The sequence below is a fragment of the Lygodium microphyllum genome, chromosome 1 (assembly GCF_053477565.2).
Source record: "Lygodium microphyllum isolate KBCC chromosome 1, Lygodium_microphyllum_v1.1.10, whole genome shotgun sequence".
Lineage (NCBI taxonomy): Eukaryota > Viridiplantae > Streptophyta > Polypodiopsida > Schizaeales > Lygodiaceae > Lygodium > Lygodium microphyllum.
In genome coordinates this window covers 94,267,618-94,286,317 of record NC_141135.1, presented here as the reverse complement: position 1 = coordinate 94,286,317, position 18,700 = coordinate 94,267,618, and the positions used below count along the sequence as shown (strand labels likewise).

The 18,700-nt window shown below is 39.2% G+C and overlaps 1 protein-coding gene across 5 annotated transcripts; it reads right to left on the bottom strand.

The window, feature by feature from the left end:
• Positions 1-1,650: 1,650 nt before the first annotated feature.
• LOC148041419 (7-deoxyloganetin glucosyltransferase-like) lies at positions 1,651-18,272 on the bottom strand. 5 transcript variants are annotated; one of them, XM_087679190.1, is made up of 5 exons: positions 17,511-18,272; positions 15,296-16,188; positions 14,916-15,099; positions 1,828-1,922; positions 1,651-1,698 (listed from the first exon to the last, which is right to left on the bottom strand). In XM_087679190.1, exons 1-5 carry the CDS (start codon positions 18,109-18,111, stop codon positions 1,672-1,674), a joined length of 1,800 nt encoding a protein of 599 aa, XP_087535316.1. In that variant the 5' UTR covers positions 18,112-18,272; the 3' UTR covers positions 1,651-1,671. The 5 variants fall into 5 exon arrangements, with proteins under 5 accessions (XP_087535316.1, XP_087535315.1, XP_087535319.1 ...); XM_087679189.1 differs by lacking the exons at positions 1,651-1,698; positions 1,828-1,922 and adding an exon at positions 3,339-3,475; XM_087679193.1 differs by lacking the exons at positions 1,651-1,698; positions 1,828-1,922 and adding an exon at positions 4,559-4,718 and having other exon boundaries at positions 17,511-18,271.
• Positions 18,273-18,700: the final 428 nt, after the last annotated feature.

Genomic DNA, 18,700 nt, shown 5'->3' with positions numbered 1-18,700 from the left:
CAATGCTCACAAGAATCAAAAAATTTGGAAGATACTGCAAATGAGTAAGCATTTTCATTCCCTTTAAGGGCATGTGTCCAAGGCGATGATGTCATAGAAATACATGCGGTATGTTAGCCATAGCCAAAACATGGTCAAGGGATCCAAATACAAATAAAGAATAGAGACTATGAGCCTTTACACCTCAAGTAAAAACAAGATTCCCATGGGTAATCTTCCATGAGGAATCATCAAAAGATACACAATAGCCTGCATCATCGAACTTTGTAGGAAATAGAAGGCTTTTGGTCAAGGCTAGTACATGATGTACATTATGTAGAGTAAAAGAGTTGCTTGAAGGAAATTGTAGCCATACATCCCTAATGCTAATAATATCTAATCCTAAAAACAACCTCATAGAACTTGTTATGTTGCGATAGTTCTAAAACCAATCCCTATACGAGATAACATGAAAAGAAGCCTCGGAGTCAAGTAGTCAACATGGAGAGTATGTAGATAAAGCATTGGTCAACTGAGAAGCATCAAAAGAGGAAGTTGCTAAGATGTACTCATCATTTAACTTAGGTTGCACTACATTTATCTCTTCAATCTTTACATTGGACTTACTAGGGTCAATGTTGCAATCATCCAACTTTTTCCTACACTTTCTCCCTTGCCTTTCTCTTTGCACTTATCATTGCATATCTTATGACAATGATAAAAACTATAATTATAGTAATACTAAAATAAAGATAGCACTATATGTTAACTATGGGCAAATAGCCAAAAAAAAGCTTCCATTAGCCAAGGATATTTGAGTGGCAATCGGGATACAAAGAATGCAACTAACAAGTGATTAAGTATAGACTACCAGTACCAAAGATGTCAATAAACTATACACCCCATAGTCATATATATCACTAACAAACTACCAACAAAGGTAAGTACCACTTTCCAAAGTATACAAAATTAAATCAGCCCACAATCGAAAGTAACTACACCCACTAGCATCATACAAGAGAGTATCTACATGAACCAAGAGTCCTACTATCTCAAAGAACCAAGCTCTGTCAAGTATGTACAAGCATATTCCATTGGAAGAGAATCTAGAATGAAAAGTGATCAAGCAAAGCTCAAGATACATACATCAAAGCATCCAAGAAGCCCAAGCACATAACAAATACATCCACGAGCATAAGTGTCCAATGAAGGTTCAATACATATAAAGTGTCCAATGAAGGTTCAAAACCTATAAAGTGAGTAAGCATGGAAGCTCAAAGCAACTAACCAAAGAATATCAAATATAGCTCAAATTCCAGTGTCAAAGCATGTCATAACCATATCCACGCTCATATATCAATATTGAACACCAACATAGACATGTAGCATGCCCAAAATACCATATAGACATAACCTGCTCGCATTGTTGAGGTAGTATGAATGTGTCATTCTTGCCTTGGTGAAATTTTGTAGAGTCAATCACTACAAAACCACTTGGATGATGTCTAATTGTGCAATGCTCACCCGTTGTTACTACTTCTTTAAACCACTTCACATCTAGTACATATATTAAAAATCATCTAAATTCAAGCTTCAAAATATATTGGATCAAGCCACAATAACCTTCCATGGTGCCATTGGTATCCTGGAAGTTTGCAAGGATACCACAATCTTGGGTATTTCTCTTATCATCTATACGTTGAGTTCGAAAATGTTTACCTTCACATTGAACAATGTGCACTAGTAGTATATTGTTGAGATCATATTAATGATTTAGTTAAAGATGAAACATGTGAAATTATTATATCATATATAACTAAAGATAATTTAATTATAAGTATGTCTCACCTTTGATAAGCAACCTCGTGCGTATTCCCACTCCTCTTGCGATATATCCATCGCCTTCTCTTTTTCCATCTTCTCCATTTCTTTATGTAGCCAATCTATATCAATATGATGTGTTAGCGCACTTAAATGTTCTGGATATGGGACATTACGTCCATGTCTAGCACGAAATGCTTGCCTTTCGTTTACTCTTTTTACCCTTGTTTCTTTATATAGTGTCATCCATTTTCTCATTACTTCGTTGTTAAGCACACAAAATACATTTAACTTACGAAGTTCCTCTTTCATTAGTACTTTTCTCCTTCCTTTTCCTTGAGGTATTATAGAGGTCATTCTCAAATCTTCATCATCTTTCAATAGTCGTGGTAAAGAGGATCCACTTTAGTAAGATTTTCAGAGATTTGTATAAGGGATTATTATACTAACCAACCCTCAACCATGCTTCCCTCGGGCCGTGTATTTTGCCTTACAAAATCTTTTAGGGTTTTCATAAAGCACTCTAGAAAAAACATCCACCTTGGATGAACTACCCCACAAATTGCGATCTCATCAATCAGATGTACGAGTAAGTATACTTGAGTAGTCAAAATGGAGCGAGTAAAAGTTTCCTCCACCAAACAAACCACCTCAATGGACAATACTTGAGCCTCTTGCAACGTATTTGAATCAATTTCCTTCAAACTCACAAATCTACCAACATGCAATTGAGAACGATGATTAGTTTTGTCCATAAATTCAAGCGGGTTTACTATGTAATGTACGTAATATGTAAACAAAAAAATAAGTATAAAGTATACATACCTCGCGAGCTCACCCATCTTGTAAATGATATCAAGCATATCTTTCGAAACACAATGGAATATGCTAGTAGGAAGAATGAACTGTATGTAAATATTCATACATTGTAAATTATTCTACATAGTTACTCCACTAATTAATTTATTTATGGCTATGAAAATCCTTACCTGAATCATTTTGTGCCAATCGTGAGACTTTAAACCGGATAGTTGCTCCACACCTCTTTTCTTTTTCTTTATGAAGGCTCCCTTGAGGCATCTCATATATCTTGTGGGAGTTCGAAAGATACATATCTGCTGTTTCACCATCTTTTATTCGGTCTTTGACAACATCCAAGGTGCACGCGGTAACTCGATCTTTCCTCTGGGTCCGATGCGTGGCCAAGCTCTATGTAAATCCTCCCTTACATTGATAGAATCATGAGCCCTGATTAAGTGATCTCATAATGTAGAGGCAATATTCTTGAATATATGCATGGGATCCAACATGTGATTGATCTTGAGTTCAGTCCAATATGGGAGACGAAAAAATATAGAGAATCTAAGGCACAAACAATATATTATTTCTCATTCTCATAATGGAGTGTACTTTAAAGACAAACAAAAGAAGTAAACTAGTTACTGACTCATGTCGAGTGGAGGATGATCATTGGCGTGTGTCCAAGTGTCCTTCCAATCTTGAATGGTCAGAGATTGTGGAGTTCTTCCATTAGTGGGGGGTGCATATTTGGGCTAGTCAATAGGAAGAAAACGATGATGATTGTCATAGATAACCTTCTTCAAGTGTGTCAGTCTAGAAAAAACCAGAGAGAGACCGCAAATTGGACATGCATGATATCCTGATGTAGTTAAACCTGTAAAAATAAGTAGGTTAATGATGACATATATTTGATTAAGGGTAAGAATAAATAAAATAGAGTATGTAACTACCTGAACACTCTCCATAGCCTGAAAAGTCATGCATGGTCCACAATAACATGCCCTTTAAAGTGAAATCTCTAGAGGACAATGATGCACTCACATCTTGCACCTCAATATCTCTCCATAGCATTTCTAGCTTCTCGATCAAAGACTCTAAGTAAACGTCAATGTTTTTTACTTTGTGTTTTTCACGAATCAAAAGAGACAACATTACATGCCTTTTTTTTATTGCCATGGACAGAGGGATATTATAGTTCACCAATACTATAAGCGCACTTGTAGACGCAAAATTTTAGACGTGGTAGTAGACACGGTAATAAACGCGCCCAACATTTTTTAACACAGTTCAAATATTGCGTCTACAAGCACGTCTATGGAGCCTTTTTGTTGTAGTGCAACCTTACATTTTTGAAGCCCGCTTGGAAACAAAAGCTCTTGAGGATGATTCTTCCTATGCTCAATCCGAAGCAAGGATAATGAATGAGCTGTCCAATTTCTTACTATGTATATTAACCATCATCGAAAGAGAGATCGACTTCGTGATTATCATGTGCCTCCTAATGCCTGATAATTCAAGGGTTTTCGGGCTGCACTGCTGTAAAAGGAGACTATGGTAGTGTGTCATGTAAAAAGATTGAACCTCCTTATGCTACAAAAACTGTCTCTAGCAAATCTACATGTATGTACAGCCAATATTATAAGCTATTATAAGTCTCTTTCAGCCATGACTAAAGCTGAAAGAAAATATTTATGTCATGAAAAAATGGTGTTAAAAACTTATGACATGATGGCTACAAATGAAGATATTTCGGATATTTTTTTTAGATTGATTACTACTAACACATTGGTTGAAATATATACAGCTGCTCATACAAAAAATCAGGCTAAAAATCAGTCCATAGAAGTATATGTAGTTGTTCATACAAAAAATCAGGCTAAAAATTAGTCCATAGAAGTATATACATTGGATTTTTATTAAACAATTCAAGAATTTGTTGAGCAGGAAGACATTGGTTTACTCAACAAGGCTGAAGCGCAAGTGGAGACAAAATACAAGACGATGGATACAAAAGTCAAGCCTGTGGTAGTCCCACTGTCTCCTGAAAGTGAAGCCTGATAAGGCAGCAAATCATCCAAGTCTTTGTGATCCTTCCAGCATTGGTCACAAGTTCATATCTGAAAGTATAAAAGAGCTCAAAATAGATGAAAATTATTTTCTTTTGCGGGTTGAAAAACACTCTTTTATGAAAATGCTAATGAAATATAAAAATATTTTGCATTTCAACAAAGTGAAATAGGCTGTGTATATCCAAATATTGTGGCTCCTATGGTCATTTTTATGGTCTCACATGTGCCTTGGAATCTCAAGCCCATTCCCGTTCCAAGGGCGCATTTGCCCAAATTATTGAAACTTCTAAATAAGAAGATTAAAATGAAGATTTTAGAACCTTCTTCAACACCTTACTCAAATCGATGGTTTACCGTACCTAAGAAAAATGGATCCTTATGATTCATTCAAGATCTACATCCTATTAATTGTATCACAATCCGAAATGTTGGTTCGGGTCCAATTGTTGACGAGTTTGTTGAAGCTTTTGCAGGTAGAGCAATTTATTCTATGGGCGATCTATATTCAGGATATGACCAATTTCAGCTTCCATTAGAAAGCCGAGACATAACCGCAATGAGGATACCTCTTGGATTGGTCTGTATGTGCACTCTACCACAAGGTGCACCAAACTCTATAGCCCATATGATGAATACCATGCACAAAGTCTTAAGGGACTTTATTCCACAACTTACTCTTCCATTTCTTGATGATGTACCTATCAAGGGATGTGAAGTCAATTAAAAGAATGAGAAGCTTGATAAAGATGGCTGCAGGACATTTGTAGTTAACCATATTAATGAGTGTGACAGGATTTTGACATGGCTAGAAGAGGTATATCTTACACTTTCTAGAGCTAAGTCGATTTTTGGAGTAGAAGAAGTCCTAGTGGTCGAACATTTGTGTGGCTCCTATGAACGTAAACCTTCATCAATCAAGATAGATGCCATCAACATAATGCAAGAAAAATACACAAATATTTCAGAGGTGAGAAGATTTATTGACGCACGTATATTCAATACTGTATGGATACCACATTTTTCTGATGTAGCTGAAAATATCTATCAATTATTAAGAAAAGGCCAAAGATTCTCTTGGGGGAAAGAGCATGCTCTCACTGCATGCAAACTAAAGAAGTTTTTATTTTCAGCCCCTACTCTCAAAAGGGCTGATTATTCAAATGGTCAACCCATCATCCTTATTGTGGATACAAGTCCCATTGGGATAGGATGGGGCTATTGGCCAAGAAGACCTTGAAGGTAACAAGTATTCAATTCGTTTTGGACCAAATGTTCTCAATGAACGTCAAAGAAGATATGCACAAGTAAAAAGGGAATTGCGGGGAGTTGTAACAGCATTAAAGTGTGATCATAAATACTTTATAGGTGCTTCCGTAGTGGTAGAAACTGATTGTCTTCCACTCTTAGGCATGATTGCCAACTGCTCTACACCTGACATTGCTATGCTAAGATGAATTGCATATATTAAATCTCTCAGCCCCAAATTAAAGCATATTGTAGAAAAGGCGAATCTAGTTACTAACATGCTATCACGTGCAAGATATGACAATGAATAAGAGCTGATGGAAAAAGATGAAGCTGAAGAATCTATACTTGTTGAATTTCATTCCATGGCTGCTATTGAAAGTACATTTTTAGTTACTGCATATACAAACTCAAAGCTGAATCTTGTAGGTGAAGCTGATGTTTTTAATGATATAGCATTAAGTACAGTAAGAATAAGAAAATGTAATGTTTTAAATCAACATATAACAACAAAGATCAAAGATTTATCTATGGAAGAAGGGTGGTCAACTAGAAGCCAGTATGCTCATTGCATTGCTCAAGTTCTAGTTCATTTTCTTGAAGAAGATTGGCTGAAGATCGATCAATATTTAAGCACAATGAAGAAGAAAGAGATTTAGACTGATGAAGAGTTTAAACATATTAAGAGGAAAGCTTAATATGGCTTCTTTCTTAAAAATGGGCATCTATGGAAGCACACAAAGAAGAAGAAATGAGTGTCTGTCTGAGTTTTAGGTAATAAAAGGTTGCATTCAAGAGCATGAAGACATAGAGGAAGGAGAAGACGCAAAAGATAAAGACATTGATATGGTAGAAGATACTTTTTCTGAGACGCCAGATCTGTAAGAATTTGGCACATGCTAGAGGATGTGCAGGTTAGGATGGGGTGGATGTCGTGCCGCTACATGCACATCGTGTGAAAAACTCTAGAGTCTGGCTTCCTTATAGATCTAGAGAGCGAATGCCACTTTAGGCATTAGTGTTAGTGTCCATGGTTCAACAATATTAGATTTTTAGATAAGTTTTAGCCAATTTTTGATATTTTAGATATTATCTCTTGTAAAAATCCATAAAACTATAGACAACTTCTAGATTAGGATAACATGTAAAAAAAGCATGTAGCTTTCAACTATTTTGAGAGGATTTTATGTAAAAATGAATATGTGCAAAATTGTGCAATACGCAATCGTTGTTTTCAGGCAATGAACAGCACTCTCAAGTGGGAGATGAAGAGGGAGTGATCTGGCAAAATCCTGGCTAAGCGCGCCGGTGTTTTATTCCCCTTTTGGAGCCAATGGAAGCATTAGATTGGCGATATAAGTAGCATAGAGGAATGTATTATTTTATATATGTTTTTATCTATAAGAGTTTTATCTTCTCATAATACAAAAAATAAACTAATAGGCTTAATCTCTATTAGTATTCTTCTTCATTTTCTATTTCTTTCTATGAGTATTCTTCTATGTCTTCTATTTCTTTGAACCCCTTCTCTTCCGTCTACTCCTCTCCGTGAATCTCCCTTCACCTTGCTGTCTCTTACCCCTGTGGTAGACTTTTGACACCAAACGTACCGACACCGTGTTAGGAGAAGTTTATGCTATCATCATAGGTGAATTCTAGAAGATATTTGGGCTGATTGGGGATTGATATCTTCAGCCATATTCAAAAAATTAGCTACAACAGTGTTCTTTTAATTCATTTCTTACTCTACAGAAAACATCTTGTCAAAATATGTAAGTATTATGTGCCCCTATGGCAAGGCAATGTTTGTAGATCATTCATAGATGCTTTGAGTTGAATTAAGAGGAGCTCTTTCTCTTATTTCTTGGATGTGGTAACTTATCCTTATCAAGAACTCAATTTAAAGCTCTCTTTGTCCTACAAGCCTTGTAATTGACTCATAAGCTTTTGTCCCTACTAACAGTCTACATTGAATGTAATCATGCAAAGTTGATTTATGCTATGGCATCATACATGAATGATGGGATGCAAAGTTGTTTATGATACATGACCACATATTGTACTTGATTTTATAATTTGTGATTGTTCTTATAGTCAAGAAAACAAGCTTGATTTGAGTTAGAACTTATGAGATAATACTCTTGTGATCTTTGCTAAGAACATGCAGTTGGAAGTTCTATTAACATCTTCAAGAACTTGGCTTGAAACCTTCAACCCTTCTCTTATCTCTACCATCTCCGGAGTCTAAGATCTTGAATCCCCATACACTCTTCTCTCTCAAACCCCTGTGATTGACCGTGAAGTACCTCTTGAACCTTTAAACATTCACAGTAATCTACTTATCTCTTGAAGACACATCTCTATCTATCTTGTCCAATTTTCTTACAAAACCCATGTGGTGACCTTCAACCCTACGTGCTGCAACAACGTATTCTATCTCTTGCTCTGATCTCGGGAATCATCTTTGCTACAATTACCCAATTTAAGTTATTGGATAATTGGATTCGCTCGAAGTAATGCATCTTGCAAGTCTGTTGAGCACATTGCTTCAAGATGGTGGTTTAGAGGAGTGTTCAAGCCATGGGAAAACTTGGATACTTGCTGCACAATATCCATAGGTGGCGCATATTTTAGTAGCATTACAAACTTTAAGTAGTAGACTTCCAAGGTTAGTTCTAGCTGCTCGAGCTTGAAGAATTCATTGATCCTCAAAGTCTAGTAGGTTGTTGGAAGGTATTGTCCACATACAGCATTTTTCAACTGAGCCCAAGTAAGAGTAGCTTCAAAAATACCTTGATCTTTGCACCATTCCTTCCACCATAACTGAGCCTGTTCAACTAACTTAAGTTTGGCTATCATTTCTTGATTGGTAGCAGCAGTTCCCGAATCAGAGAAATAATCATCCATCGACTCAATCCATATCTCCGCATCTGTTGCGACGTCTATCCCTTCTCCATCAAACTCGAGTGCCTTAATTTTCTTGAGAATGAATTTCTTCTCTTGCATGTCAGCATTCATGGGTGAAGTAGGCGCCTAACAATCAAGTCATACCACTTAGGTTATTCTATTTATAATGTGCATACAAACCATACATTAATCAATCATATATCAATATGAAGTTTTACTCTGATACCAAGTGTAATGTACTCACCTATCCGTTGTCCAAGCACATTTTAGCTTTCCATTGAGAAACGAATCTAAGTGTTGCTGCCTGGCACTCCCATGGAATGTTCCGAGGTTTATTGCCTAGGGTTTCCCGAGTCCGCCTTCGCAACGGAACGTTCACGACCGAACCCACTAGGATTGACTTGAAATCTGGGTTCGTGGTGTGGTCCAGGTCTCTTGACAGCATTTTAGTATCGGGTCCTGGACATCCTACTTTACGCAGAGATACCCAAGTCGAGGCAAATCCATGCCACACTTGGTTCAAAGAGAATGGGAAACGAGAGGGATGCACCGCTCAATCTCTGTGCCCGTAGGGCATAGTCCCATTTTGGTCCCCTAAAATGGCATGAATCGAGTTCCAACTTCACAATACATAAGGGTTGGAATGACGGTAAGACCTTGGGAGAAGCCTCCTAATTCTCTAGGACCACCCTGCCATACGACAGACCCGTTAGGGTTCTGCCCACCCGCTTCCCTTGATAGCTTTAGTTTTCTAATTAGGCCTTATTACATTTATGTGTGACATTTAAAATCAGGTTCCTTAATTTAGCCTTTTAGGAAACATGGTTCGTTTGCATAATTTATGATACTGTGTGAAAACAGAGCAAGCAATCCTTTGATAAACAAGTTCAAACAAATTCTTTAACATATCTTCACGTTAATATTTGTCTCCTACCCATATAGGAGAAATTATATATTCCTTCTGTCTAACAGAAATACCCGGTCCAAATCACATGGCACCATAATTTCCATCCATTATCTAAAATAGGATTTCCCAACGCCTCTACATGTTGGGCTCACGACAGTCTACATGTTGGGCTCACGACAGTCTACAACTCTGTTCTTGACTAGACAAGGGGTGTCCACAGCTCCATTGATCCCAAGTGACCTAGGAGTGAGACAACTTCCGTGGTTGGCCTTTTCACCACTCGACCTTTGGCCCATGAATCGAGTAAGGCCCTCTCGAGTGAAACACGGCGTGACCTTAGAGATGATCCACCCGCGCAAAATATCATTTCTTAATTAATCCAATTAAGAATTAAGCACAATCATGGCAATTAGCCTAATATCATCTTCCAAGAAAACATTCATTTATTCCCATGGCAACTTGTCGTCATAAACCCCTACCATGCATTTACCACCAAGCACCATCACTTGGAATAATCATCCAAATCACATCTCATCAACCAGTTTAATGCAAAAGCATTTAGGACATTTATTTGATCAATCAATAAAGCAATGGTATTCTTTTTCAAACATTGCAAGAATAGACGCGTTAACATTTTCTTTGCACATTGCTCTTTCCCTTGGGATCAAAGAGCAATACTATGCAAAATGTTTCTTAATATTTCCTTTCCTTGGCCAAAGCATAGGTAAAGAGTTCAAACATTGTACGCGACATAAGTTCTATAGGTTACTTACATTTATCGATAATCCAACCCCGAATTGGATTGATGGACGTTGTAGTTAATAGACAGTTCTTAAGACAACTCAATTTCAATCCTTATGATTAATTTCTTGTACTAGCCCCTAGTCAAGCCATGAAGCAGCAGGAAATTATTCCCGTATATTGAACTTGTTATAGACATAATGGATAAACACTTGATAATATAAGTGCTAGATAATCTCAGGTAAACTGGACTCTAACAAGCCTTGCATTAAACTAGAATCTAGGGTTCCTTGTTATTTGGGCTCTTAGGCATACCTTCGGCCTATAAATCTCTCTCTCCCTCTCCCTTGTCGGAGAGAATAGCGTGTTGAGGTGACTCTCTTCTATTGTGAAAAAAGGGAGGGGAGATAAACTCGCGGAGATGAGGCTACGGGTGATGCATATGGTTGTCCTCTAAGGAGGGGAGGGAAAATTGGATCCTTCTTCAGAGAGTCTCTCTCTCTTTCCCTCTCTCTCTCTCTCCCTCTTCTTCTTTTCTTCTCTCCTCTCTCTCCCTCTCTCTTCCTCTCCCTCTCTCTCCCTCTTCTTCTTCTTCTTATTCTTATTATTATTCTTCTCTCCTCTCTCTCTCCCTCTTCTTCTCTTCTCTCCTCTCTCTCTCCCTCTTTCTTTCTCTTCTTCTCTTCTTCTCTCTCTCTTCTTCTTCTTCTTCTTCTTCTCTTCTTCGTCTCCTCTCCTCTCCTCTCCTTCTCCTTCTCCTTCTCCTTCTCCTTCTCCTTCTCCTCTCCTCTCCTCTCCTCTCCTCTCCTCTCCTCTCTCTCTCTCTCTCTCTCTCTCTCTTGCAGCATCCTATCCCCTCTCCTTTATTGCAATTAGGGGGGTTTATATAATGGGGGGAGAGGTGGTATTATTGGGAGGAAACAGTTAGGGGGGGGGGGAGGAGTGAGGTGGCCTCCTCGAGCCTCCATCTAGGTGGCGAGAGTTAGGTTGTCCCTCTCTACATGGCAACAGGGCACTCGCAGCCTCCCAACTGGTCTCGTTTCTCCCTCCTGTCATCTCTTTCATCAACCACGACGTCTTCTTCTTCTCGTCAACGTCACTCCTCTGCCACATCAACTTCTTCTTTCCCCCCTCGCCACCCCTCGGTGACGGTGGGGGGGGGGGGGGGGGGGGGAAGATATAAATTTTTTAAACTAACTTTTGAAATTGAGGGAGGTTCATATGCGGGAGCAGGCGGGGAGGTTACAAAAAGTGACCAACAAAGCTTTCTTTTTACATACTCATGATTCTTCTAATTACTTTGTCAATGAACTTTGTGCTTTTGTTTTGTAAGCATTGTTGAGATGGCAAGCTCAACACATGTGGACATTAATGATGGACCACCTAATTAGATGGGTCTACACATCTACACTTGGTATGTCAATGGTGATTATGATTCTCACATAGCCATTAACTTACCAGTTATTATATATTTTTTATTACATCCACCTACAATTGGCATAGTTATGATGTCAATCAATTAGTATAGTTAGTTATGCAGTGTTTGACTTAGTAGTGTACTTTCCTTTATATTGTATCTTATTTATACATTGTGTATATTGTATTGTGTGAAAAAGAAGAGAGAAAAACTCGTAAGAAAATGTTTTGGCCTCCATCTCTCTTCTTGTGTCCTTGAGTGAGCTTCCTCTTGTGTGTATGGTGTGCGTTTGGCACAACAGCTTAAGCAAGTCCTCCTACCAGACGACTCGTGATTATAAACATTTCTCTCTTTTATGCTTTTCGTTAGTGTGTGCCATGGAGACCTAAAAATAGACACAAATAAATCATTATTTATTATGATAAATATTGATAATTATCCAATATTTATTACTTTTTATTTGTTATCATAGACTAATATTTTGTGATCTCATAGAAAATTTGTTGAGGATTGTTATATGAGAATGTCTACACTATCTATGATGTATGCTAACCACTAATTTCTAGGATATTTCTAACCTAAGCACACTAGTATAGGAAAAAAGCATGTTAAATCATGGCTATTACAACACAATCAATCTTGTGCAACATAGCCATGTAAATATACTAAATATAATTTATTTAAAAATTCTCATTTATTTCTAAACATAGTTTACAAAGAAACTTTCACCTTGTTCTTTACATGGTGCAATGTGCAAGTGTAGTTGTATACCAATCTAAGATATTTTTTATCACATTATGATAGATTTTACCTAATCTAAAATATGTTGGTGTAGGATGCATGCAACTTGACACCAACTTGTTACTATTCTAGTGCATATTTTTTCCTAACCCTAAAAACGTTGGTGTAGAATATATGCAAACTCACACCCAGGATGTTACTAAAGCTTACATTTTTTTATTACTAAGCCTTAACATGTTGGTGCAGGATGCAAATTGGCACCAAATGATGATGATGCTATTAATTCTGTTGCACCAATGCTCGGAGATTTTGTTTCATATCTAGATGTTGAGGCAAGCCAATTAATGCTTCTTGCAGATGCGAAAGAAAAGTGAAGTTTTTAGGCATTCAAAACTCTTAAAGCTATGGTTGAAAAAGAAACATACCTACAAATAAAATGCCTAAGGTCATATGAAGGGGGAGAGTACCTCTCAAATGAGTTTGCAAGGTTCTTGCAGGAACATGACATAAAGCAGCAATATTCATGTAGTCATACCCCACAGAAAAATGAAATTGCAGAAAGAAAAAACAAGCATATTGGAGAGGTATCTCGTGCCATGCTCAATGAAAAAGACATGTCAGATTTTTACTAGGCTGAGGCAGTTGCTACAGCAGTCTACATAATGAACATGACTCCCACTGCAGCAATACATGGCATGACTCCAGAGGAGAGGTATACTGGTAGGAAACTAGATATTTCTTATTTAAAATAAGAAATTATAATCTAGAAGTAGAACCACATGTTCTATTGAGAATTGTAGTATTATACAACTAAAACTACAATCATTTAATTTTTTCATATGAATGAATTATCAATCGAAAGCTTCTATTTATCGAGGAAAATATGTTTTTCATACGAAATAATCTTTAATACCAAAGAATTGTTTCCTACAATAGAGTCATTTAAGAATATTGTGTATGAAAGATTAGTAATAATATAAAAATTAGATTTATATAAAATATACAAGGTATTGAACGTTGTTGAAAGTTACTAGAAATAAATAACATGAATATCTATTGTTATTTACCCACATAAGAAAACATTGAGCCATCAAAACCAATGCTCATAATTTACTTGAATTCAAAAACTTGCACAAAAGATCATGAAAATTTCTTTACAAACTCCTTATTCTTTTTTCAACACTTACATGTACATTGGGTGTGCAATCTTTTTACATCTTCACAAACTCTTACAAGGAAAAGTTATCAAGATGAATCACTTAGATGACAAACTCCTCTTCTAGAATGATAAACACATTGTATACCACATTCGATAGTTCTTTGAATCCTAATACTCTCCACACATAGAGACCACTATAGGATGAGTGTCCACTCATCTAAACAAGGCCAAGAGATAACCTTCATGCACGGACATCTAGAAAGCTATGATGGCATTAGAGGAGACTTGAAGGGGTTACAATGTGAGCAAGAGTTCATGTATAATAAATCTTTTATAAGGAGAACGGGATTCAAACAAAATGTCAAAAGAGATATCTTTCACATATATTTTTTCGGACCCATGGTTATGGACACATAATATACAACATGAACTTTGCTTTTTGAAGACTAAGATGCAGCCTTAGATCAGTTCTTTAAGACTTATAGTGGCGCAATAAGCCTTTAAGTTTCCCTTTGTGAGAGGATCTTGAGACTTTGATAACGTCTTACAAACCACACTTATATCTCTCATAGTCCATCCATAAGTGTGCTTGGCCATGTGAAAGGGCATCAAAGGATTAATTTTCTCAAAAGGTTTACTATGAAGGTGGAGAAGTAAGAGGAAAAGAGGCTTCAAACAGTCGATGACTCCCTAAATAATGTTTAAATCATATTTACAACTCTAGGTTGCACCAAAATGGCATCACCAGCTATCCTTTATGCAAGGCTCCCAACTTGTGATCCATGCGTTTGATCCTCTTATGCCCACGTATGCCCATCAATGTGGCTTCACCCAATATCTAAGATTACATCATTTTATCTGTTGCTAAAATTTATTTTCCAATATATGACAAGAGCATAGCACGAAATTAGCACATAAAATTGTTAGGAAAAATTAGCCCAATAATCAACACAATGGACACTTGAGCAAGCCCACAAGAAGTTAAACCTTTTTAGTGCTTATTTATTCAAATGAGGAGAGGAATGAGAATACGACTTGACTTGCGCACAATTACATCATTTCATCATCTGTTTTGCAATTTTTGGTTGCTAGGAAAAGAAATTGGGGTTTGGGGAGATCATGACTCACCCGATCTTGGCAAATCTACACCATTTAACATCGAAGTTTGACTCATCTCACGAACAAGTTTCTCCCATTGAAAGTTCGAAGAACCGGTAGGGTGAATAGCTCCATGTGCAGCCAGCTTCCACCGTTCAATGTTGTCCATGAGTTGGCTGGATGTTTGCATCAAAAGTGTCACCTTCTCTTGGACCTGTTCCAATATTGGTTAATGAGAAAAGAGTTTAGCTAGGCCATTTACTTTTGCTAGGAGATACAAACAAAAGGCCTACAGTGTGGAGACTCGTGGGCCAAATTCCATGTGATTTGCCGTTTGTATGTGTGACACCAACTGACTTTTCATCGAGAACCGGAGTTCTCCACGAGTACTACAGTCAGCCAATACTGACCTGTTCTCGACGGATCCAGCCCGTTTCATCAGCCTCGAGCTCGAGCCCAATCTTCCACTGCTCCACAGAGCGCCTGTTATTGAGCATTTGGTCGGCGAAGTAGGGCCAGCCAAGCACGGGCACGCCCGCCACGATGCTCTCCAGGGTGGAGTTCCAGCCGCTGTGCGTGAGGAAGCCGCCCACGGCTCGGTGCCCCAGAACCTGCTTCTGCGGCGCCCAAGCCACGAAGCAGGCACGGCCTCTACTGACCCTCTCTGCAAACCCACCGTCATCATCACGTACGGCAGCACCCTCCTCCTCCTCATCATGATCATGATCATGATGATCACTCCCTGATCCCAGCAGATCGCCCCGCATAACCCACAATACGGCATGCCCGCTGCCTTCCAAACCCAACGCCAGCTCTCTCATCTGCCCCCGCGTGAGCACCGTAATGCTCCCGAACGACACATACACCACAGACCGGTCTTCCTGCTCATCCAGCCACCTCAGGCAGCTGTGGTCCTCCTCCCATAGCGTCGCCGTTATCTGTATATTCCTGCTAGTAGACTCCTGCTCATCACTCCAACGATCTTCATGTCCAATATCCTTGCAATTCTTCTTACTCTCTTGCTGTTTAATAGCAACGATTGTGCCTGATCTAAAACACCAGTCTGGCAGCACCGGACCTATTGTGTGAACGGGCTTCCCCAGGTCTTCTCGCAGCGCAGCCAGCGATGCCTCCTCCAGCTCCTCGAATGTGTTGATGGCTACCCATGTTGCCTCCTCTAGCACTGCATAGCACCGCCTTACGTAGATGAACATTGGTTCCTTTGGATCCGCATTCCGCAAGGATGTGCTCACCTCTTCCCACTTCAATGGTGGTACGCCTGGGATCCAGTCCACCAGCTCTCCTGCGAATCACATCATCACACATTGGAATTGAAGTCTGATTCACTTGGCTTCGAAAGAGTCAATCCTGCATGTTCCAGTTCGAGTCATTCTTCATGTTTACAGATGCACGCATTCTTCAAGCTTGCAAATTGTTATTGAGTTTGAATATCGAAATCCCCAAATACCCCCCAATTGACATGTTGGTTGGGACAATTCGTTCCTTACCCAATCATGCTCCATGGGCTACCAAATTTGCCCCTGTCGTTGAATTTCACACTGGAAATGGCCGAATCCCCCTAATGAAGCATTTGATGAAACCCGTGAAACCCTCATGCATGATGTCAACATTCAAGGAGTTGTATCATGCGTTCTGGATGCTAGAGCTAATCGTGCAGAGTGCGTTCAATCATGCACTATACGTTTCCTACCAGGATCTCCTCAGAGGCCATGCTCATGCATTCCAAAAGACTCATTCATGTACTTCTAATTAAGGACAGCTTATGCAACTTGAACACCGAGTTGACCATATAAATCCCATGAATGATCCCATGTGATCCAAATTTCCACCCAAGTTTCTTGTAAAATGCATTAAATAATTACAAGTTATGGTTCAAAAGCAAACTTCCTACTCAGCCCCCTTGTTAGGATGAAAATGTGAAATAGTGGGCAACACTTATGATGAGGATTTTGAGCTACCTAGCATTCCATGTCGGAGTCTTCAATGTGGCTCTATTATATGCATGTTTGTAAAATGTATTTGGATTTGTAAGATATGCTTTTAAGGTATCTTGAGATTGTTTCTAAGGTGTTAAAACTACACATATACACACACTCTCTCTCCATTCAATGTTCACAAAACACTTTTTTCCTAGATCCAACGATTTAAAGGAAGTGGTCGAAATGTGACTGGTATTAGGGGAAATTTGTTATTAGTCGGTTTTATAATTAAAATGTTAAAAAAAGGCAGTTTTCAGAAGGACAAACGTGACTGACTTTTAGAAAATCCAGCTGGGAAAAATACGAGGAACGGTGTGCCGTGAAGTTTGAACATTGTCTCCTGGTAGGAAAGGTATACCAGGATCTACAGTCATTTTAATTTGTTGAAGCAGTTAATTTGGTAGACCCTAGATTCTTTTGAAAAGATTAAAACAAGGAAAGGTGTTATAGTTGTGAACCCAACCCCGGGAGAGAGAGAGAGGTAGGTAGTGTTGAGTCTGTTGTATCTGCTTTGTGTTCCATAGCCTACAGCCATCCTGCACCTCGTACTCTTGTACTTTTTTCGAGATTAATACAATACAATCACCTAATTCTGGAAAAAAAGAGAGAGATAGAGGGGTAGTACCCGGAGCAGGCGGGCGGCGGCCATGCTTGGTGATTGCCGCATAGGCGGCGACGCTCCCCGCAGCCTGAGGGGAGAATGCAAGCAGAGGGAGCTTGAATTTGGCAGCCACAGCGACAACGTCAAAGGGGGCGAACATGTCAGAGATGATGCAAGTGAGGGGGATCGCTGCTGGGGTCTCATCACCATCACCATCAGTCTTACCTGAAGAAGATGCCGATGACAAAGATGATGAGCCGGTGAGGAGCAAGAGTCGGACTAGCTCCTCGAAGGCGGCCGTGAGGGGGCTGTCCGGACACACGCACATGTCCACGATGGCGGCTCGGCCGGTAAGGGTGCTCCTGCCTCCGACAGTACTTAAGTTAGGTTGAGTAGTGTCGATGGGTGCGGTGATGATCTCCGCCAGGTGGATGTCTAGGCCTTGGGCTCGCAAGGCCTGCTTGATCTGCGCATGGTTGTTGGGGGTGGCGGCGAAGGTGATCCTGAAGCCCTCTCTCGCAAACTTGATGGACAGCTCCATCAATGGCCCTATGTGGCCCTGAGCTGGAAACATCGCCACCACCGCATGAGGCCTCATCCTCTTTGTCGGCACAGGTCGATTCATGTGATCTCTCTCTTTTTTTTTCGTAAAATCTGATCTCTCTCTCTCTGTGTCTGTCTGTCTGTCTGTGCCTGTGCCACAGATGTGAGGACGATTGCCTTAAAGGTCGGTACACCCAAACCACGTCAAAAGAACAGAACATTTGGAAATGGCCATGGGGCCAAAGTTCCAAACGGATCCGCGATAAATATCCAAAGTTCACTGTTCAAAGGCACTTCAAAGTTGAAATGGTAAACGGGCGTTCAACATTTCCAAAAGCACATGAAATGGTAAACGGCCACTCAACATTGCCTGGTTTTTACTATGCATGGTATGTATATCTATACTACCTCTTAGTTTCCCATTTCACAAGTCAAAAACGAAACCTAACATGGCAGGTACCGAGCTTAAATCTGCTTAGATGAGAGAGAGAGAGAGAGAGAGAGAGAGAGGACTTCAGTGTTTGCATTGGGAGCTCTAAAGTATAGAGAGCTTGCTTCAAATCAAGCATGGCACTATCTTACTACGATATTATTTTCGATTTAGGTTCAAAAAGGCCCGAACTTATCTTTTTTCCCAAAACCTCCCTTTTTTAATCAAAATCCTCTCGCTT

Excerpts from the sequence above, each read along its gene's own strand:
- LOC148041419 (XM_087679190.1), bottom strand. The coding sequence starts at position 18,111 with ATGAATCGACCTGTGCCGACAAAGAGGATGAGGCCTCATGCGGTGGTG. Across the intron at positions 1,923-14,915 it reads TGTAGATTTGCCAAGATCGG|ATTGGCTACATAAAGAAATG; the intron begins GTGAGTCATGAT and ends ATATTGATATAG. Across the intron at positions 1,699-1,827 it reads CACGAGGTTGCTTATCAAAG|GTAAACATTTTCGAACTCAA; the intron begins GTGAGACATACT and ends TTCAATGTGAAG.